This window comes from Psittacula echo (genome assembly GCF_963264785.1).
Source record: "Psittacula echo genome assembly, chromosome: 5".
Classification (NCBI taxonomy): domain Eukaryota; kingdom Metazoa; phylum Chordata; class Aves; order Psittaciformes; family Psittacidae; genus Psittacula; species Psittacula echo.
This window is the reverse complement of record NC_137739.1, coordinates 21,400,035-21,423,935: the sequence shown is the minus strand read 5'-3', so window position 1 is coordinate 21,423,935 and position 23,901 is coordinate 21,400,035. Positions and strand designations below refer to the sequence as shown.

General features: G+C 38.1%; 2 protein-coding genes across 4 annotated transcripts in view; one reads left to right on the top strand and one right to left on the bottom strand.

Annotated features, from left to right (window-relative positions):
- CCND1 (cyclin D1) overlaps positions 1-4,955 on the top strand; it is a gene marked incomplete at its 3' end in the record, with an annotated part of 13,471 nt that extends 8,516 nt beyond the window's left edge. Inside the window, exon 5 of the mRNA XM_080617434.1 lies at positions 4,800-4,955. Coding sequence (XP_080473560.1) covers positions 4,800-4,955 — 156 coding nt within the window. The remainder of the gene's footprint in view (positions 1-4,799) is intronic.
- Positions 1,876-23,901, bottom strand: LTO1 (LTO1 maturation factor of ABCE1). Of its 3 annotated transcripts, none has more exons than XM_080617437.1 (5): positions 23,783-23,901; positions 22,325-22,430; positions 21,220-21,290; positions 20,117-20,234; positions 1,876-4,975 (listed from the first exon to the last, which is right to left on the bottom strand). In XM_080617437.1, exons 1-5 carry the CDS (start codon positions 23,839-23,841, stop codon positions 4,964-4,966), a joined length of 366 nt encoding a protein of 121 aa, XP_080473563.1. In that variant the 5' UTR covers positions 23,842-23,901; the 3' UTR covers positions 1,876-4,963. The 3 variants fall into 3 exon arrangements, with proteins under 3 accessions (XP_080473563.1, XP_080473562.1, XP_080473561.1); XM_080617436.1 differs by lacking the exon at positions 1,876-4,975 and adding an exon at positions 6,818-9,444; XM_080617435.1 differs by lacking the exon at positions 1,876-4,975 and adding an exon at positions 9,465-19,817.

The window sequence follows — 23,901 nt, the reverse complement described above, 5'->3', positions numbered from 1 at the left end:
GCACATCAGTAACTAGTGAGCAATAAACCTTTCATGAGTGAATGGGCCAGGAAGGGAGCCTACAAGGAAGACCTAAAGTCAATGATCCATGTCATAATGGTGTGTGAAGTTGGGGCAGAGTTGAGCTTTGTTTTGTAACAATGCAGAAGACCAATAAATAGATGCTTTAAAAAGGTTCTTGTGAGGTCTCCCAAGCACTGGACAATGAGTCAAAATAAAGACAAGTCCGTGGTTAGCAGCAGAATCTTTGAGATGCTCTTCAATTATTTTACAAGTTAATAATCTAAATGCATAGAGAACTGTACTAGTCCAGACACTGCGAAATTAGGTTTGTATAACTGGACTCTATTGACAGGATTGAGTGATTTCTGGAAAGATGAATAATAATTAATGACTCACAAAATATTTAACTTTTGATAGAAAGCATGAAACAGTTGCTGACAAACATGATTTCTCAGCATATTATTTTGATCACCTTAACAGTGCCTCGGTATTGAGGGTGTTATTTTTGCCATTTATCTTACTGCAGCTAAAGTAATACGGATGCAGTGCTGAAATGTTAAATACTACAAGAACTGCAAATGCTGCAATAAAATGCTGCTCTGTTTGGTATTATATGTATAATGCATAATGCTTCTAGTCAGTCTGTAGATATTTCAGTGTATGATTGGCTACTATCCAGCACCAGATATCTGAAGCAGGTACTGAGGAAAAAGGCTAGGCTCGCTATCTGTCCTGACAGTATCAATTCAAATAACTTTATTTAATCATTCCTGATACAGAGCATTGAAGTAGATTCTCTCACATCTTGGAGAAAACCAGCATGTCCTTACGTGACTTGACTTAGTTGATGACAGAGCTCTTTTAAAAGAAAACAAAATATTTTCAGCAAGAAAGGAGAACTTTTTTTTTTCCTTTTTTTTTCATTGTCCACTCATTGCAAGGCCACAATCTGTATAACCTGAACTAAGGTTAACAGCATGAAAAGGAAGTAACTCCCCTCCATCTTTCATTGCTAAATGTGTTAGAGCAGCTGGAGTTAGAAGTGTTTTTATAGATTGCTACAGAAAATAAGCATCATTAAGTGATATGTATGTGCTTGTAACTGTATAAAGGAGCAGCTTCTTTAACTACCGTGACTTTGAATAGAGAAATCTGCTTGGTTTCCTACAGAGCATGAGTCGCCTGAATAGAGAATTTTCCGTAAGATGTGCCTGTGTAATCCATGGTATCAAATGCTATTCCCATTATGTTACTTCACTAGCACGTAGATAAGTTTGTTACTCCATTGTGATGGTTCTGCTTGTGCAAACGAAGAGGCTTTATATTGAATTGTCTTGAAATAGTAAGAGCATGCATTATAAGATGGCTGACATTCTCTCTGATTATGTGTTAGCTAGAGCAGCTGGTCTGTTGGATTTCAGGTTATAAAATTACACTTTTTTTATCTTTAGTTTCAAAGATAGCAGAATCTAAAGTAAAATGAATTACCACCTGATTGGAATTCCTTTATGGTTCACGTTTATGTTGGTAGGAGTCCAGTTTCCCATTTTGCCTTTGATCAGGGGTAATTAGAAGTCAGATAATCACAATTGGTCTTGGGCTGTCTTCCATCATTCTGTTCTTGACCCCATCATCCAAAGAGATTGAATTTTACCTGACATTCATTTCCAGGCCAGAAATTTGCTAAAGTAGATTAGATTGGGTTTCCATGCTGTCTGTTAGTACACTGGAATTCGTCTCCTGCCTGCCTCTACTCAGAGGCACCTTCAACCATGTGCTTGTTTCCAGAGCGGGTTCAGGGACTAACAAAGGATTCCCAAGCAGCTCCTTTTTTGTTGTTGCTTGTTTCCTTTATTACCTGGCCCTGGAGTCTGATCATGGCTTCTGTGTGTTAAAGGTATTTGACCACATCAGTTAAGCTAGTAAGTCTCTTTATTTTTCACAGAGGAGCTCAATTAATCCAGGAAGGGTTTATGACCTTGAACAAACTGTGGGCATTGAGAATTTGGGTAGTGAAGTAGAAAAGTTGTTGGGAGAAGTTATCAGAGTAATGCACAAGGTTTGGATTGCTTTTCAGTGTTCAGAAGTACTGAGAATGCAAAAAAGCTTTGGTGAGGTTGTTCACAGGGAATTTTATATTTTTCTGCTATTTTTGCTAGCTCTAATACATTCCTGTAGTCAAACTATTCATCATAAAATCATACAATGGTCAGGGTTGGAAAGGACCGTAAGATCATCTAGTCATCTGAATAAGAAATGAACAGAAATACCTAAAACATAAAATAATTACTGTTCATTCAACTGTAGCTTAAAACATAGTCTTTTCATAATAAATTGTAGAGATTATGTTTTAAAAAAATACATTTCCAACATGCTGTACTCTGAGAATCTCACAGCAAACAAAAAAAAAAAAAAAAAAAGGTGGTAAAAAAATACCTTTAAGTTACACAGTCTTGAGTAATTATCCACGACTGGAATCCAGAGGGAGAATAATTTCTAGAAATGCTTTTGAATGGTTTTAGTTTTCAGAGCTCAAACATGCTATATACAAATGGTTAAGATTAAAAAACCAAACCCAACCAAACACAAAACCCCCACCAAACAATCCATGCCCCCTTTCCCTCCAATAAAAAGCCTACAAGGATATGTGTTGCTCTGAAAATATAAATTGGCTTTCAATTTGGAACACTGAACATGCCACCTTGTTAAAACAGAATTACCCTCCAAAGTGCCTCAATCTGTAAACCCCAGAATACCTAAACCTGTACTCCTGTACTATTTAATACATCTAATTCCAAGTGTGACTGAGGTATGTGGTACAGGACATGCAAGGAGGAGCCTTACAGTCAGGATTGATCTGTCATACCTTGAGAAGGGGTGAAAGGACTTCATAGAGATCTTATTGTGAAGGCCAGAGGTATGTAGGAGCCAAAGGCATGATGACTTTAGGATATGAGGCGTTTATTTTTGTCATTTAAAATGCTGTGTGTCTCTGTCAAGAGGAAATATTACACTAGGGTTTAAACCAGAAAAGGTCATAGGTTATGTGTTTTCAGTGAGCTGTAACTGATGGTCTGATCTGCTTAGAGGTAGGATTAACCTCCCTCTCTCCCAGAAAGGACTTGCAGAGAATTGTTCGTTTGGGTTTCTAATCTTATTTTACCCCAAATGCCATGTGGCCTTATGGGTGGCAGGGGAGATTTTTGTGGTAGTGGAGTCAGTGAAAAGCTGGTAGATCACACAAGAAGCCTCTGAATGAAGGCAGAATTGAAACTGGGAAATAAAGAAAACAGCAGGCAGGTCACCCTCTCAGGAAAACAACATTCATTCTCAGTCATGCACATCCTAACACTTTTGACGGCAATTTATCATGGAAGACTGGGTTCACTGCAAGGGCTAACACAAGTCATAGGTTAAAGCAGAAAAGGCAATCCTGAAAGGAAACTTCAAAGTCCTTAATACACAGAGCTAAATTTGTTGGGAAAAAGCTTAGGATGTTTGTTATAAAGATAGGAGTAAACAGCACGCTGAAGGCATTCTGGCAAAACGTCTTGTGACTGTTTTGCCTATTTAAGGCCCCATTTCCATGTCATTGCAATGGACGTACACGGCTCTGAAGAATGCAACCAGAACTTGCAGAAGGTTGCAATAGGTTGCGCTAACAGGCCTTCTCGAATTGCCGCTGCTGTGGATTGATAAGTAGAATTGGGTATAAATACGGTATTATTTAATGCCTGGGGGAAGTTACTGTTTCCCACCATAGTGCTTGTCCTGGTGCTTTCTGCTTTTAATTCACACTGATGTCTCTGTGAGTGGTAAGGGCCTTGGACCCTCCCAAACACTCATTAAGATTGTGGATACATTCTGTTCAGACAAAATGTTTGTGAAGCAAGGGAAGGAGATCTCACCTTGGCTGAGATTTCAAGGTGAATGCAGTAGCAAACCGAAAGCTTGACATGGTTAGAAAGGTGTGTTTAGTGATGCTTCTGATCAATCTCCCCAGTTTGGGGTCAAACAGTCCAGGACGTTTTTATGTTCAGATGCTTCCTGAGTTAGAAATCAGGTTGCTAACTTCAGCTGCCCACTGCTGGACACAGCAGCAGTTGGCAGGCAACTTTGGTGGGCATGTATATCTAAATACATGTATATCTTAGCACTTCCAGGTAAGAACTTTGTATTATCAGAACTCAGTCTGGAAAATTCACTGTTCATGACCATCACTTCTAGTAGACTGTACTGCAAAAATGTTTCTGTGGCCCAGCTCTGGCTCCAGCTCAGTTTCATGTCATTGCAGTGCTACTCATTTAATTTTGATTGATTCACACTGCTGTCCAGTCAGACTGTTCCTCTTTTTCCAAAAGGTATAAAAAACAGTGAGGTAAAAGATACTATGAATGGGCCTTTACAGGACTGCTGCGTTAGCAGCGCAGGCACGGTCCTGTCTGGGTTAGTTACTACATGTGTCACTAATGGAGCGTGCAAAGCATTCAGATGTAGACCAGTGGTTGAGACTAACAGCAAAAGGGCAGAGGACCATGTATGGAGATGTTCACCTAGGCCATTAAATAGGAGAAGGCAAGAGTTAGTTGATGAAGTAAAGATCCAGGCTAGCATCCTGCAGAAAATGGGGTAGCTTGTCCAGTCCTTTTGCTAATCTTGTTCTTCCTTTCAGTCTGCTGCCCTCTCAGATATTGGTTATATTTCTCTTGCTTTTTCAAGAAATGGTATTTTTTCTGTGATCTTACTGTTTTTCTAAAGGACTGGATCTTTTTCTGCTTCCATTTAATCTTCTGTAGGATTGTTTACGAGCCTGCCAAGAACAGATTGAGTCCCTCCTTGAATCCAGTCTACGTCAGGCACAGCAGCACAACGTATCTTCAGAAACAAAGACTGTAGAGGATGAAGCAGACCTTTCCTGCACACCTACTGATGTGCGAGATGTGAACATTTAAGAGGACTTCTAAAGGGTTTGCTTGGCCAGAAAAAGCAGACAAAGAAAGGGCATCTGAGAAGGAATCAGCATCAGGATCTCCCCCCCAGAAACCCTTTTCTCCAGGACATTTTTATACCAGAAGGGAAAACCAGTCTTGTTATATTTTTTCTTGCTCTGTCTCCCTTCCATCTGTGACTTCAAACAAACAAATAAACAAAAAATACCCCAAAAACTGTCTTAAAAAAAAAAAAAAGAAAAAAATAGTATTTGCATTACCCACAGGGGTTTGTGCTACAAAAATAGAGGATTTTATACAATAATAATCAACTAGTTTTTATATTAAAGTGTTCTTGTCTGTATGTTGTAAAAATAGGCATTAACACACAAAATGTCTCCAGGGGAGGTATTAGATTTGATTTCTTACATATAAAACAAACCAGCCAACCATTTTTAAAGTAGAAGAGGGTTGTTGTTTTTTTCTTCTCTGATAGTAAATTAAATACTCTTTTTTTTTCCTTTAAAAAACATAGCTTTAACGCAGTTCTAGGCCTTTCTGTATCTTGCTTGCTTATGCATTTAGTCACTTTATAATTCATCTGTAAATGTTTATTTCCTTAGGTTGTTTTTTTTTATCATCCTCTTCACCTTATAAATGGTTAACGTAACCCATAAGTTAGTATATGATAGTATGCAGCATTATTGTATGTTAATCTTTTTTTTTTGTGCCTGTGGATTGCCTGTGCATAAGGCATTTGTAGGGTTCCAGCTTAGCATTGTTGGAAAAGGCCAATGTACTACTCATACAGTACTCTATTATAAAGAGAAACCGAAATAGTGACATAATATATTTTATTTTTGTAATCTTCCTATTTTTGTAGTTACCTGTGTAAAAATGCTGGTCTGACCCCACAGATATTCAGCCTAATGATGGTCAGGTTCAATCCACAGTTCAGTCTTTTATTTTGTTGTTGTTTGTAATATTCTAAAACCATTCCATTCAAAGCACTTTCAGTCCATTAGATATAGGAAATTCTTTTATTGTGTGGGAAATGTTTTTTTTTTCTTTTTTAATGGAATGGTTTGGAAATATATAAGTGCTTGTTCGCAAACTTGGAATTGCAAAGCAAGTGCATTTAACTATGGTGTTAGAGGAGAGGTGATATTTTTTTTCTGAAGGTTGTGTTCCAGTAAGAGAAATTGCATTCACAAATTGCCAGGAGATATCTTCCTATCCTTTTCTATAGAAAAGTTGAAGTTTAGAATCCTTTGGTGCCAACTCATCTTTATAAAATTAGGGGGCCTTAAAGGTTCACATATAGGACACATAGTTTTAAGAACTGTCACTAGATGTTTTACAACTGAAGGTTTTTAAACACTAAAATATATAATTTATAGTTAAGGCTAAAAAAAAGAATATTTATTGCAGAGGATGTTCATTAAGGCCAGTATGATTTGTAAATTAATGCAATCGCCCCTTTTTGTTTTTGAAAGAATCTTTCTCCCCTTGACCTTGCAGTTTTAACAGAGCTTATTAAAGAAGAAAGGACATGCTTCAAAGGGCAAACCCAAAACAAAGCAGTCTGCTCGGCCCCTTCCTATCCATGTTCAAAAGCAGTCTAACCACACAACAAAACGCCATAGTCAAGAGATATGAGAATTGGAGTACTTGAAAGGAGGTTTTTATTCCAGTATATGCGCCCCTCTTGTTTTGTTTCTATTTAGCTACAAATAGAAAATTTGCACATCTTGGCTATGTATCATTTTATTATTATTTTAGAAAGTAGCTGAAGGGACGTGGACATAGCTGTTGAAGTTGATGCTCGAGGAGAATGTGATGGTGAAATGTACGTGAGAAAACTGCCGCTAAGGTGTTGATTGTAAAAAAACAAAAACCCAACAAAATGACAAAAAAAGGACAAAAAAAAAAAAAAAAAAGGAAAAAAACCTTAAAAATTAAAACAACAAAAAAAAAAAAAAAAAAAAGAAAAGAGAAAAGGAGTGGATGCTCCATTTTTATTGAGCTGCTATGGATAAATTCCCAGCATGGTTTGAAAAAAAAAATTAACATTGCTTTTCTGTATCTTTGTCATTGTGTTTTGCTGCTATTTTGTGGATCAGTTTGGTTTTTTTTTGTTATACAATGTCATATACTGCCATGTTATAGGTTTTAATTTTCTCATAGAAAATTATATTATTGACATCACTTTTTTTTGGTAGATTTTTTTTTATGTGATCAATTTTTACTTAATGTGATTACTGCTCTATTCCAAAAAAGGTTCCTGTTTCACAATACCTCATACTTCAGTTAACCGTGTTTAGACCAGGTTTTAATGTTTGTACGCAGTGCCTCATAGTTCTACTGCAGACGGAAATGCATCGAATGGGTCTCGCGATTTGCAACTAGGTTGCGTTAACTTAAAACCAGCAGACATTTCAGAACATCAAGTAATGTCATGCTGTTGTAATGCATTTTATAAAGCTGGATTCTTTTTGTCTGATCTGGGGTTTATTATAGTAGTTTGAAGCTGTGTTATTAGCCACACTGATATATGAAAGGTGCATTATAATATAACTCTTGTACGCCACCTGATGTGGTTTCCCAGCGGTTGGAACGCATCATTTGGTATGATAGGTTATCTTCTGGAACTCTAAGTATTGTGTGTTTAATCTGTTATGATATACTAGGGCTTTTTTTTGTTGTTTGTTTTTATTTTTTTTTTTTAATTATAGCATAATGCTAATTTAAAAAGCCTGTAAATCTCATAAATAAGCCAGCTAACAGAGTTGTATGCTGAAGAATAATTTAGCTGTTGCCTGTATGCTGCTAAACCAAAACAGAATTAGAACTCATTCTGAGGCAGATGCAGTTAAGATCCTACATAGTGCATAAATAAAGCATTGCAATGCTACTAGCAGTCGCAGGACCCAGGAGGACTGGATACATTCTGTCCAGATTTCAGGAACATTTCTAACTGCTTACCTCATGAAACACTTCTGTTTGTGGCATCTCTGTGTCTCTGAACCAAACATGATTATTGAGTTAGTGCTTGTTGGTTATGTGTTACACTGAGTGGCAGTGTGTACTGCAAACTTCTTTAATAAAATATTGTATGTACTAAAAGGCCAAATCCAGATTAAGTGGGTTCATGCGCCAACAGAGATGCTTTATTTGTCACATTGTTATAACAATCTGTAGTAAGCAAGCAATTCAGATTTGTACATTTTTATATTGTACTTATTGGCATCACTGGTCTGAAATGCACATTTTCACCAACAGACCTGTAACAGACAAGTTTCCAGCGAAAAAACCTAAAATCTAGAAATAAAATTGGTAAAACCCAATGTCTGCTTCTTTTTTATTTTTATTATTTTATTTTACTTTTACATTGCCTTCATGAATGCTGAATGGCAGTAAGCACCTGATGCAGTGAGTAAACCATGTGACATTTTCTGGTTTTGACTCTATGCTTTAATAGTTGCAATGCTGAAGACCTTTTGTTGTTATTTTAGGAAACCACAGGGGTTTTTGGCAATGGGTAGGTGACTACTTGTCACAGTGATGTGTGTTTTTAAAGCAGCAAAGTAGTTTTTTGCTGAAGACTTTATTTTAAACATAAAGTAAAATACCATTTGGTGGTTCTTGTCAATAAAAGGTAAAATAGAGCAGGTGTAGGATAATACAGAATACTTACTTGTATTTATTTATCAGCGTAAGGTTTTGTATCTTAGATACCTTTACAGAAGATTGCAGCGGTGAGGTTAACCTGCCTTTTCCATCCCTTCTCCTCATGGACAGCTTTTGTATCTTGCTATTTTATCACTAAGATAACAAGGAATAAGCCTGAAAATGTAAAACCCTACTAAAAATACATAAAGAAGAAATGGACCTAGAAGGGCAGAAATTATGTATAAAATCATAGTATCAACCAGGTTGGAAAGACCTTTAAGATCATCAAGTCCAACCATTCCCCCAGCACTGCCAAGTCCACCACTAAACCATGTCACTGAGGGCCTCGTCTACACAATGAAAAACAACCCCTGTCTCTATTCACATTCCAAAATATCTTTGAAAACTGGGGATGCGTATTATCAATTATTACCAAAGCGGGACACAGCAGAAACAGCTTATTCTTAGTAGAGATGGTCAGGCTTCTAACCTATGGATTTGACTATTTACCCTGTATTTCTGCCTTAAAAAACACCAAAAAATCTATGTAAAGCATTAAATGTTGTGTGTCCTAAGACAAATTAGTAATCTAGTATCTGCCTCTCGAGTTTCCCACTGACTAAACTTCACATTCTTTGCAGTAAGTACAGAAAAGGAAATGAAAAATGAAACTTTCGAGCTAACACCTAACGTTAATCACAGACCAGTGCAAAATAAGTTTGTCTCAGTGCAGTTACCAATAGATGAGAAACCACCTGCATCAGAAGAATCCCAGCTGAGCTTGTATTAGACTGACAGTTCCCAGTCATTTCAGACAGAAACCTGAACCATGCGGCCTGCTCTGAAATCACAGATTGGGTAAGTTAAGTAATATCAGTACGTAGTAGGAGCTGCTTTTTTCCATTCAAAAGGGGCAAGGTGCCTCAATATGGGCAAGTTATACTGGTAGGCCACTGGGGAAGATCTGTATAGCACTGAAAGATGATCTGAATTAGATTCAAAGTAATTTTAAATACAGATCATGCCAAAGCTTGAACTGGACCCTGTCAAAACCAACTAATTTTTTCCACACAGATCCTTTATCAGTTTTCTGCAAAATTTCAGCCTATTTCAAACAAGACAAAAAAAGGCTCACTTTTGTATCACTGATGGCTAACTCCTCTGATTTTAAAGGCTTGAAAATTGAAGTTTTTGTCCGTTTAGGACAAAAACCATTTTGCTGATAAAACCCAATATGATTCAGTGAGAAATTTAAACCTGCATTTTGTTGAACATATTAAATGGGTCATTTTATAAACTCCATTAAAGCAACTTAAGTGTTCTGTGAGTTCAGAAGGTTTAAGCCGACATAGTCAGCTCTGTTATTTACATTTTCTGTGTCCCAAACATCATCTTTAAATGCAATTACTAAATTTGAATGCTGGGTGAACTATGCCAGTATTACTCACATTGCAAAGGGCAGGAAGACAAGAATGCAGCAAAAAAACCGGTTTACTATAGGCTGTAAAAAAATATGCATGTTCAGCTAGGCTATATTGTAGCTTATTAAAGGGAAAACTACTGCCTTTTCTTACATCAGATTGACACGTGTGCACAGAAAAACCTCAAAAAGACATCCCCAAAACCTCCTCAATTCCATTGCTGAATTCCAACAAGCTTGGACCTTTTTGAACACTTCAATTCACATACTCTTTATTAAAAGAATAAACAAGATCTGTTAAATGTAAAAACTTGGAATCCACTTACATTCAAGTGTATCTGGCATTTTAAGTGATAGAAAATTCCAGAAGATAGAGGAGAAAGTGAAGCTTTGTGCTATTACTTCAAAGAAGTCATAGGAATGACCCAGGCATGTGGGTTAGATACTCTGATAAAGATTCCGGGCAACGTCATTGAAAAGCTACAATGGGACAAAAGCAGTAAAGCTGCAAATGATGACATTTTAATGAATTCCTGCCAGCATCATTTTATGGGAAATGTATCTCTTTAGACAAATATGGTATTTTTACGATCCCACAAATGTAACTGATAATAGCAATTGTATTGGTATGGCAAACATGGATTCCTATAGGGCTTTTGACTGAGTTCCACCCAATATTCCAATCAAATGATAAGAACGGGACTGCAAATTAGTCAACCGGATTGTACTGATAATGTGAGACTTGCTAGACTTCTCATTTTGTTCTTTAAGGTCAAGAAGCACAAATTTAGGAGCAAGGCACAAGTTACGCTTTTGTTTCATTAATGTGATAGCCATTTAAGAGGGAAAATGGAAATCGGTTCTTGATCTGAAGAACCCTACTTAGATCTGTCATATTTTATGCCTGCATGAAGACCATATATTATAATCTCTCATATTTCAGGGAAGTCACTTGAGGGCTCTTATCTGAAGAGTTCATTACTAGCAGAAAAACTGTGCTTACAGCAAAGGAGGAATAAGGAACACGGGCAGCATATCTTCACTCTGCAGGGTCCCAGTTGATGCAGGAGCACCACTCACAGTGTATAGCAAACAGATCTGCTCCTGGGGTACACACCACCACTTCTACTAAACTCCTGAAGATGTTTTTAATGTGGTCTTCAAAGCATACATTCCTTCACAGAACAGCCCCAAGCTTTTAGGGAGCAGTCACTACCAAACACACACAGACAAAGGTTAAAGCAGCTTTTTACTTGTCTCGAGTTGCCTCTCTGGACACAGGAGGCTGTGTTTAGTAGCTGCTAGATGTCTTCCCTCTAACACAGAATGAGAAAAAAAAAAAAATCCATCTGTGTGGTTCTCATCTCTCACTTTAATTACAGCTTATGTTACTTTTCTTATTTATAATAATATCATTGAAGAACTACAACAATTAGTGTTTATTTTAGATTAAAATAAAAAAAACATGTAGTGATCCATCTCAAAAGCAGAATACCAGTCTGTTCTCTCCCATGCTAGTGGCCAGCCACAGTACAATCTTCCCTGCCACCATGTCTGTCAAGGGGTGAAGCCTACCTGAAAGCCAAAGACTGCCTAGTCAAGTGAGACCCTGACTACATCTGCTCAGCCCTGGCTAATGTGGCAAGAACTGGGAAACAAAGAAGCAAAATAAGAACCTCATTAGGCAACTGTTGCTAAATTCACACTCCATAACACATTTGGGGCGGGTGAGCACAGGGCAATAGGGGCCTCCTCCCCACCAGTAGCTGGCCTTGGGTACAGAAAAAGAGAGAACGGCCTGGGACTGCTTGTAAATATATAAAGCAGTAATTGGTTAAAAGGGTGCTACCCCCAGGGTTGGAGAGAGCTCCGGGTATAGATCTCTAATATAATCACAGAATCAAAGAATCAACTGGGAAAAGACCTTTAAGATCACCAAATCCAACTGTTCCCGCAGCACTGCCAAAGCCACCACTAAACCATGTCACTAATCAAAGCAACACCACATGCACATGACCTGCCGACTAGTTGGAGCAAGAGTCCTCTTCTCCTGGGTTCATGGGACCAAGGTCTAGGGCTTTGACTTGTTCATTTTAGTGTGTGGATTACAAAATGTAAATTGGTATCCACTCACCATTTCCAACCTGCTAAGTAAAACAATTTTAGATTATATGTTGCCAAGTGGTGTAGTTTCATTACTCCATCCATCCCCACCCGAGCACCACCTGTGAGAATTGTTTTAATCCACCATCAAGCTATATTCCATTAAAAGCCTTGTCTCCTGTGACAGCTAACATGCAACCCACGATAAGGATGTTATCTGTAACATAAGCACCAGTCTTCAAGGAGCTGGGTTAAGATGGGCAAGTTATTAACAAGGATGGCTAAACTACCACTAGAGCATTATCACAATGCACTTGAGTCACCACTGAACAAGTGACCCAGTGTCCCAAGTCACTACTCTGATGGCAAACTGTCTGAAATGGACAATTGAGCTTTTTGATGCTTTATTTCTCCTTTTATTAGATTTTATCACTATAGTTTGTTTGAATATAGGGTATTATTTTTTTAATAGTTTTTTGCTCCTGGCACACCTGCAGGCCATAGTTGTTTACGTTTGGCTGCTTTAAATATGAAAACAAGATCTTCAGCAAATGTATATTGTTATATATAGCCATGTTCTTTTTATATGCACAGGAATAACATCGTCCCAAGATTTCCAGAAGGCGTCAGCAATTATTTACTCAAAAGTAAACATTATTTCTTGCAAACATAACACATTTATTTCATAGTTTTGACTCAATAGGTGTTTCTGTCATTCACTATGACCACTTCGTTCCTTTGAGACAATAAATCTACCAGCTACATATTAATTCAGGTTTCCCTTTTCATGGAGACCCTTGGACTGCAAAGGATCAGGAAGGTTCCTTTCTTATGGACAATACCTTTCCAATGTAAGTGAAAGCCTTCACCCTTCTTCACTTGTGCATGATAGTACTCAACAGAGGTGCAGAGTCAAACAAGTATATGCAAAGCCTCATGTTTGTGGAAACACAAGGGTGCTCTCATCCTCAAACCAACCTTCTAATCTACCTAAATACAGCCCTCCTTGTAAACCTGCTTAAAGAACCTTCAGGGATCTCCTTCCACTTCTCCTATGTTTCTGCTGAAGGAGAATTTCAGGCAAATCACAAGCCAAAGCTCCTTGAAAAGTCTTCTCCACATTTTTCCCTAACACAATCTGTTTCTTTCTCAGCACTTTGAGAAATTAAGATGCTACTGGATTTTTGTGAACTTGTCCTCATTTCACTGCATAAGAGAACTTAAAAGAAGAGCAAGAACATACAACATCAGATCCTCATCTCAACATGTGGTTCTAACAAGGTACCTATGGTGAAGCAGGTTTATGAACTCCTAAACTATGCTCAAATCATTCTGCATCTTCTTCAAGTGTTCTGGATATGACACATCAAATGGTGCCCAAAGTCCATGCGGTTTTAGGTTTACAGTGCACTTGACTAACTGCACCATGACCAAGGTTTCCTCAAGAAGCAAATACACTGCAGATGTAACCTCCAGCTCTGTTCAAAAGTGATATTCTATTCTATCAGTTCTTAGTTTCAAATAATAATTTGGGGTTTTACTTGGATTTCAGAAACCGTCAAGTGCTTATTAACAATAACCTCTGTATGTGTGAAAGGCAAAAGGGGTCTCAAAACTTCAATGTCTGCACATACATTGAAAAAAAAAAAAAAAAAAAAAAAAAAAGAAGCCAGTTTAGAGAACAATGTAGGCATGTGTTTTTAAACTACTGTTCATGCAGTCTGGTCAGGACTGTGTGACACAGTATACAGTGTTTTGTCATCCAAGGAATGTCTTTGATCAAGAGTTTATGCAAGAAAGAAAAAAAAGCCATGAAACCCTAATCCATTCCCACAGTCCAGTAAACATGAGCTGGACAAACAGTGGACAATAGAAGTAAAGCTTGCTGCTGGAACAATAGCTGCAACTAAAAAAATTAAAGGATTGCTGACTCATAGTTCCTACTATCAAGAAAGATACCGTGCATTGTTCAGAATCCTGAAGATGCTAAATGTTAAGAATTGTAATTACTATTATGTTGAGATCAAGAAGCAAAATATGCTGCTAAACAATTAAAAATAAAATGAAAGAAAGTGACAAATATTGATGTTGATTCCATCTAGTGCAGAGCTGGGATGAGAGACTGAATAATCAACGTTTCTGCCTCAGCATTTTGCTAAAATAAACACTAATTTTATTTTAAACAAATATCAATTAAATCCATTCAGTCAGTGTCCCATTATTTCAGATGCCACCCATCCAAATTCAGCATGACTACAATCAATCTTTCTAACTTTTTTAAGACAAAAGCTATATCCTGTTTCTGATTCAGAAATCTGTAGGCAATTTTGCCATGCCAAAACCAGGTACACAGAATACCGTATTACTGGTCAATTACATGTGGATACGGAATATAGTAACTAAAAAGTACAATTAATAATACTAGAACAATTAAAAAATTTTATAGCAAGTCACTTGAGAATCAACTGGCACTTACTATAGTTGATTTTATTTTACCTTTGAAGGGGGACTTATTACTTTGTCTTAATAAAGACTTCCAAAGTCTCCTATGTTGGCCATGTTTTGGATAATCCTAGTGACCATGATTCCTTCCACATAGTATTACATCATTTGGTAGAGCTATCTGTGTTTTCAGAAGTTGCAAAGTACCTGAATCTTAGGATGAAAAATGCTGCAAGTATGTAATGATTACACTTGGGGAATAAACACTCCTGTGATTAATGTAGAAATATTCACAGTGTGATGCCAAAGAGAGATTCAAGTTCACTACAAGTGAACTAACTGGATATTTAACAGCACTGTACGTTAGCTATATCTGTATGTTGGCTAACAGTATCCCTATTAACATAGGGATACGCTTTCTGCTGCACTAAGATGGGTTTAATTTTAGTGCAAATATTACCCCACTGCATAGTGTAGTCTAGACAATCCCAAAGAATCCAAGAGCTCCAAGATCTCTTCTTGTCTCTGCTACAGAAACCATTACTTTTCAAGTCTGAGTGCATGGATTTATATACTTAGAAGACTGCTTTCAAAATGGAGCACAAAGCTTTGTTACTATTAACAGCAACAGGGAGTGAGCTGCTTCTACAACTCCAAACGCTGGGACACACTGAAACACTTCAGTACCAGATTGCTCTACCTGGCCTTTATATGCTATACTAGACACCAAAATATGCAACTGGAAAACTGAACTCACTTCACGTCTCCCAGACCTCCATTTTCTCTGGTGATATATACATTTGTGTGGTAATGTGTCCTGTTATAACTTTAGCCATTAAAAAAAACCAACTCTTGCAGACTAAAATGAGAATCATGGTTACCTGAAGAAATATGAAAGCTGGTTTTTTTTAGGCTGTAATTAGACAGAACCCATTACCATAACAAGCTGCAAAGTGCAGTATTCAGAAGGCACTAACATTCATACTTAGTACCAAGAATATAAAGACTTATAACAACAGCAGAAATATTAAAACTTCTGTTTCAAACCAAAGCCTGTCTCAACAGACAGATGGATCTCCTGCTGTTCCAATATAAGAAGTTGCATTTACAGTCAAAGCACAAATAAGCATTGATAGATACATCAAAAGGCTCAAACTCTCTCTTCCATCTCCTGAAAAGCCAAAACCTACATAAGTTTTAGAACAAATCTACTGAAAAATTGAACCTCCTAATTTTCTCTCAATGGAATCTATTTAAAAATAATCAATCAAAATGTGCTACCTTTCTAGAACTTCTAAGTACATGGACCAAAACATGTACTACACTTGCCAAAAATAATCCTGCTTACCCAGAGTATTTAAACCAATCTATATTTTAATTTCTCTAAATGGCATTTATCCATAAAGCTAGCAATATGAGTTTGCACAGGTTCTATGTGCATACTAGAACACACATATTTCGTACCTCAATAGCAATTCTTCGGGGCTGCAATGACTTCAGCATCCTAGCAGTAATCAGTTTTGTACCCATCTTTTAATACAATTCTGTATTTCCCACTTTCAGATGAGAGAATTATGATCATGAAGAAACAAAACAAGCTAGAACACAGCCCAGGCAAGAAATGTTCAACATTTCAAACATTCCTCCCTACCTACTGAGCAATATCTAGAGGTGGTAAACACAGTGACAGATATTTAAGTCTTGGCAACTTTCAGAATATTTTAACTGTTTTTAACAGATCAAGTACTTCTGCACAATTCCAAACCTATTTGATGACGCAGCACAAAGCAACAATCCCTATGTCCTACTTTATTAATAACCAAAATTATAATCTACAAGATTGCACCGTTTCCCTTTTCCACCCAGTCTTTAAGCTGAACAGCTGAGCACTCAAACCAGGAAAAGTCTGAATGACTGTGGTCCACAGAAGCTTTATTCAGCCTCTCTGTGCACAGATCTTCTGATACGGTCTTTAATTACTTAGAGTAATTAAAGATTTCAGCAGAGTCCCCAGCACTCAAGACAAGAGGATGGATAAGCAGGGTGTGGAACTACCAAAGCCATTTGTAAGAATTTGTTTCATTTGTTACAGATTTTAGGAAGATGTTGACATAACAGGACAGAAATGATATCATAAGCTTCTACCACATAAAACTGAATACTGGGTTTTGAAATTTTGATGGATTTTTTTATTTCCCCATTAGCATTCTAGTTGGCTTAAGCACATCCCTTTCACAGGTGTTTGCTAACTCTACTGTTCCTCATTTTCTAGGTGAGTGGTCTGAGAAACACAGGCAAAAAATACCAACATGGAAAAAAGCTCAGTACTCAGCCACTCTTGATACTGGTGAGAAGCACGTTCTGAAGTATTTAACTACTCAAAATGCAAAATTACTTGGAATGAGCCACAGCAGACACTTCACATTGGTTAAGGCAAATCAACAGTCTTGACATAACCTGGGCTTTAACCGCTTAGCTGTAAATACGGTATAAAAATACCCCTCCAGTATGCTATGAAGACTCCACTGCTACAGCCTGGACACCACAGAAAACCCCACAATTGGTTGCACAAGTGTTTTAAAAATTAGCACCAAAGAAAGTACACAACTACATACCCAACATAAATTTTAACCATACCTCCTTTAGTAAACACCTTCAGGCCCCCACAAGACATGAAACACAAGATACTCAGAAAATAGACTTGTGGAAGAAGAGAGTCCATTTAGTACAGACACGCATATGGAGCCAAATTAAAGACCTCATAGGCAACGCTAAACCTGGCTCATTCCAGTTTGAAATCCTGGTTGCTACAATCTTTTAGTTAAATATGTGTATCTAAATATATATTTAGATAATAATTTATTCTAATAATTTGCTATAAGTAAAATTAAATGACAGATTTTCCATCAAACCCATTTTCAAAGGAACTGCCACTGACTGCTTGGTCCGCAAAGATTCTTTCTCTCCTTAGCTGAATAAAAATGATTTTTTTTTCAATACACTCTCTAGAGTAGCACTTCAAATATAACTTACACATCACAGACTTCTACTAATTAAATGCTTCACAGATGTTTTGAGCTCCCACATCACTTCCCTTGCTTTTACACACATTATTGTAAACCATGCACAAAGATTCCAAAACAGGCTGCAATTTAAAACATTAATTACTTGTACTACTTACTTTGTACTATCACACAGAAGAACAACATAACTGCCTTTTTAAAATCAGGATCTAGGGGCAGTTTATTTAAAACAGAATTCATGGACTTCAGGGAAAAAAAAAAGGCAAGCTAGTCACAGACGAGTATCTAGCACCTTTTGTTAATTTGAAATAAACAGGTTTAATTCGCAAAAATAAACTGGTTTGTGAATGTAGAGACATCTTTTCCAAAACTGGATTTCTCTGAAGTGATTATAAATTCAAATTAGCTTTCTTTTCTTAGTATGTGATCTTTTTGGTTTGTGCCCGTCTGTTTACTGATATCACAAGCCATGCTATTTTACTTTGCTTCTATTTTCACGTGCTTGCAGTTTGGTGCTTGTTCTGATTTCCAGTGGTTTAGCTGCATAACAATTAAAAGCCAGCTATCCTCAAACTGCCCGAAGTGAAGAAACCATCAATGGTGTCACTCATTTCCCTTCCAAGGTCTCAAATGAGGAAACAAGATACAAATGAATCCTACCTCAGGAAAGCAAGTCACCGCATAATTAGGAGAGCTGTACCACTCATACATATGTTCTGTACTCTCTATTTTAACAACTTTTATCTAGAGAAATATTTGTGAACTCTTACATTCTTAAACAATACAACGACCTCCTCCACTAGATGGCTCTGACACTCCCTATGTGTATCACAGCTGGTGGAACACTTGCACATGTAAAACAATTAAAATAAGTAAACCAGCAACCAGTTATTAAGAAAAGTCACTAAGGGAATGGCTTACTTACATACTTATGCAACAGACAAAAAAGAACAGATTGTTCTGACATCAGCTGACACAAATGCACACAACTCCCTTCTTACATTCAGCAGAATTACCTTCAGAGTCCAAAATCAAAAGCTTTTAACAGAATGCATGTGCTTTACATCCCAGATATGACTACACAGTGACAAACTAAAAATTCAAGTTATTTTCTTGTATAATAAAAAAGCTGTACAAGTAAACCAGAGCTGAAGTCTAGATGGCACAGAGCATATAGCTATATTAAAACATTTCCTTCAGCCAAGATACTTTACCCTGCATACAGCTTCTGACAGCCATGGGACTCAGATCTGTCTTTACGAACCTACACTATGCTGTGTAGACTTAGCCAGCATAAGTAACAACTGATGAAAGGTCTTCTAGAACTCATCATATCTTGCAAATAGTATGCAGACATCCAGCAACATAAAGTATCTTTCAAGCAAAATAATTGACTGTGCTTCTCTTTAACATAGTTGAATACATTTAGCTGACAGCATCCTTTTTTTTTTTTTTTTTTTTTAATAAGACTAACAAGTACATATCTAAGATTGGAAAATAAGAAGCTATTCCTTGATAAAAGGTACTGATATATACAGAAAATCAGTATCAATTCTTCTATAGTCGTGTTTCTCTCACTGATCATTTATACTGCTTGCTGTTTGGGTTTTGGAGGGTTTGGTAGGGTTTTTCATGTTCTGAGCTGCAGCTACTTTATAAGCAGGTATCTTAAATCTTTCTCCTTCCCATTCTGACTTCCTTTGTCATTCTATCCTTTACTCACAGTGATTCCTACCGCAAAGTTCACAGGCAACTGATTATATTTTACTTCACCTACAATATCTACACATTGTGTAAACTGCATGATCTGCATACACAGATTTTTAACTAACAATACACTCTTTAAATACGGAAACATTGCAAATGTGTACGTTTTCCTTTAGGAATTAAATCTTTCAGTAGAAGGCTAGTTAAATCAAATATTTCTATTTAACAGTGTTTCAGTGCTCCCAAGTAAAACTTGGAGATAATAAATGTTAAGTGAAATATAAGAAGAACTCTGGCAAGTTCAATGGTTTTTCCCTTTCCCCTTTAATACTTAGCACTCCTTCGCTACTGTGATTTTGTTTAAAGTAAGAGTAGATAAACACTTCTCCAGTTATCTGTCCTTTTAATGTTTCTTCTTTGGTCATCCATGTTTACCTTCATCTGTTACATTCAAAATGTTAGGGAAGAGCTTTCAGTACTGATTCTAAAATCAGACTGAACATTTAGCATTGTACAAACCTAAAAAAGAATACATAAAAGTGTTTCAGAGTCTCTTTTCCAAGAAGAATGTTCAACAAAATTCCCAGTTTCTCCATTTCTTTAAAACATATTTTTCTTTTATTTTGCATTTGCTATCAGTTTGGGAATGTTCAACTATCAAGTATTTTCACTTAATTCACTTCAAGTATTTTACTATGACTGCAAAAGGAGAACAAGAATTGCTCTGTGCTAATACTGTGGTTTTGAGCAGGCTTACAGACTAAAAATTTCCAGAAATTAATACCACTGTGCTAAAATAACAACTTAATCCTACAAACCTGTTTAAATTTTCCTCTGATTTTTTCCAGATCTTCTTGCAGTTTATCGTAAGTTGGGTCTTCATATGGGAATTTCTGAATCATCCTTATTAAGGAATCCAGAGCCTTTATCTTTTTGCTATAAAAGATGAAAACAAAAAATACAATGAGCCTACTGCAGAAAATCTTCCAATCAATATGAAAATTATACCAATACTTATATATAATTCAGTGTGTAGGACCCAGCCCTCCATCCTTCTTTACTTCAACTTTCATCCTTCTCTACTTCAACTCCTCCCATTTAGCTCACTGAGAGTGTGTATTTGATAGATATTTAAGCCGTAATCAGAAATTCAGCTGTGGCACAACTGACAAAGTCAAAGTTTCCCTTTTAACTTAACTACTAAAATTTGAGAAATATTCAAGAATCTTCAGAAATATTGATTAGATGTCAGAGCAAACTAAGGAAACGAATAAAAAAGCTCACCAGAACACATCAAAACAGCTGATATATGGTGGCAATTCTATCAGATAAATTAACACTGTACAGGAAAAATATACAACGAAAGGAATGAAAGTAATACAAAAATGTAGGTTGAAAGGGACAGCTGAAGCCATCTTGTCCACCTTCTACAGAAGCTGGCCCAGCTTCAAAGCTAGATAAGGCTGCTCAGGGCTATCTCCAAGCAGATTCTGAAAAGCTACAAAGATGGGGTTTCTAGAGTGTCTTTGGACAACTTGTCCCAGTGTTCAGCTGCTTGCACTGGAAAGGCCTTCTCCTTATGCCCCATGAGAACTTCTTTCAAATAGTGAAAGTTGCCTATTGTCCTTTTACTGTACAATTCTGCAAGGAACATGCCTCCACCTTACCTAGAATTTCCCCTTGTGTGGTATCACTAGGTATCTCCCTTGTCTTCTTTTCTGCAGGCTGACGAAACCAAGGTCCCTTATCCTCCTTTCAGTATCACATGCTCCAGCATATTATACCACCCTAGGGCCCTCTGCTCACCTTTCTTCTAGTTTTTCAATATTTCTTTTGTACTGAGGAAGAAGCAAAGCTGGACACCATAATTTGAAACAGCATTAAAGAACAGTAATTCTTTTTTTTTTTTTTTTAACCTTACCTGTTCTTTTCATCTGTGCATTTCTGGAGCAGACACTGCCATGTCAGTGCAAACCCAAAGTAGCAGCCAATCTGAATGTCAGGAGGGAAAATATACATGTGTGATATAAACAGTGTGTATATATACAATATATATAGTCAAACAGAAATAAAGCACTACATTGTGTCCCTTTCTTCAGGAAACAAATCACTGGATTCCTGTTTCTATGCTAGGAAGTTCAATAAATTAGGGTGGAATAAATGAAAGCTACCTGTGTTACAGACACTGGAAACTTCTTGTAAGGATCTGTTCAGTGACAAATGATAATAAATGATAAACTTGGTAGTGTTCAATAATCCCTGGCAGTGTTCAGGGCCAGGTTGGATAGGGCTTGGAGCACCCTGGTCTAGTGGAAAGCGTCCCTGCCTATAGCAGAGGGTTGGAACTGGATGAGCATGAAGAGCCCTTCCAACCCAAACCAGTCTGTGATTCTGTGAAGCCTGGACATACAAGACAAGTTAAGGTCATTCACCAGCACTCTCCAGTCCTTTCGTTTCTAGGAAGGCTTACCAATTCAGTGTGTGTGCCAACACACAGGACTGACTCCCCTGTTCTAAACAATAATAGTGCCTCAACCAACCAACTCTCTCACTATTAGAGATAACAAAAAGTGTAACAGAGACACCAGAACTGCCCCTTGATGGTTCTCCATCCAACATTCCATGTTTTTCCCTAATGCTGAGCCACAGGAGACAGTACAGGAGCGCCTTCAGCCACAGTTTTGGGTTACAGAAATAACTGTATAGTCCATTCTAATTTTTTTTTGAGCAAGCTTGTTTGAATTTGTTTCTTCTTTATCCTCCTTCTCAAAACAAAGTAAAATCAAAATCCCATATAGAAAATAAGTTCAGAAAACATAAACTCACCTATTTAACTGTTCAGATCAAAACACCACATTCAAACTAGTTTTATGGGGCCTCTTGGACACATGCAAAGCAGTGTGACATAGCAGGTGTCAGACTACCAAAATATGGAACTTTGTCTAACAGTTTCTGCAGTACAGTAATTTTCTAATGACAAAAACATTGTGATTCTCATTGTGATTCTGAAGTATTTTCCCATTTACCTCAGACCCAATCTTGGCACCGTGGAGTAATCCATATCTTCTTCCCTCAACAACTCCAACATGACTGCCTTCAGCATACCCCTCCTGATATCCTTCATCATGAAACCTATGAAGACAGAAGGACAGCCTTTTTTATCAGCCACTTTCATATCAAAGTCACAATGTACACAAGCAACTCCCAGGAACAAAACCATGTGAAAAAGCCCCAAACCAAACCAAAAAAACCCTAACCAACAACTAAATGCAACTACCCGTATTCAGATACATAACACTGGTTTAAATTAAGATTCAATTACACATTCTTTGTTCTTTCCAAACAGGTTTATAACAATTTGCCAAGAACAATAAACTCCACAATGCAGATCAACACTTTCACCAAAAGAACACTGCAAACTACAAGCTCTCAACTCTGGTTCAAGTTTCCACATGGTGGAAGAACCCAGATTGCGCAGGCTGCACTAAGCAACAGCAAAGAGGAAAATTTTGGCCTAGGAGTGCAGGTAGTGGGGATGTGGTGGCACTGAAATGCCACACACCTGTGGGGATCTCAGCTTCTACCTCTTGGCACTGAATGGGCTCCACATGCAAATACAGAACCTGGGGGCTGGTTGGACTTCATGATCATGAAGGTCTTTTCCAACCCAGTTGATCCTATATTTTAATTTCCCCCACTCTTCTCCTTCCTCACCCCCTCCCTGGACTCATTATGGAATCACAGAATCAACCACATTGGAAAAGAACTGAGTCAAACTGTTCCCCAGCACTGCCAAGGACACCACTAAACTATGTCACTAAGGGCCTCGTCTACACAGTTTGTGAACACTTCCTGGGATGGTGACTCCACCACTGCCCTCGCCAGCCTGTTCCAATGCCTGAACACCTTCTCGGGGAAGAAATTATTCCTAATATCCAGTCTAAACCTCCCCCAGCACAGATTGAGGCCGTTTCCTCTTCTCCTGTCACTTGTTCTTGGGAGAAGAGAGCAGCCACCTCCTGGCTCCATCCTCCTTTCAGCTAATTGTAGAGAGCAATAAGGGCCGCCCTGGGCCTCCTCCAGACTAAACCTCTCCAGGTCACTCAGCCGTTCCTCATCACATTTGTGCTCGAGGCCCTACACCAGCTGCGTTACCCTTCTCTGGACCCGCTCCAGCACCTCAATGTCTCTCTTGCAGTGAGAAGCCCAGAACCGAACACAGGATTCAAGGTGCAGCCTCACCAGTGCCGAGCTAAAGCCCTGACCTCACTCCTTTTACCGCCCTTCACCCCTCATTTTTCTCTTCTCAACTCCTACCGCCGGCTGCGGACGTCCAGGACTAGACCCAGGCCTAACCTCGGGGGTCCCCTCCCTCTCTCCCTCCCTCTCTCTCTCCCTCCGGCTCCACCGACCGTTACCCGCAGCAGCTCCGCCGGCCCCCCAACATCCCTGAGCCCCAGCCAGGGCACCCCGACCCACCGCACCTCTCCTCGGCCATCACGATCTCCTCAAACATGTCATGACCCACCGTCGCATCCGCCATCACACGGCCACCACCCACAGCCTCTGGGCATGCCGGGAAACGACGGCGAGCCGGAGGGGC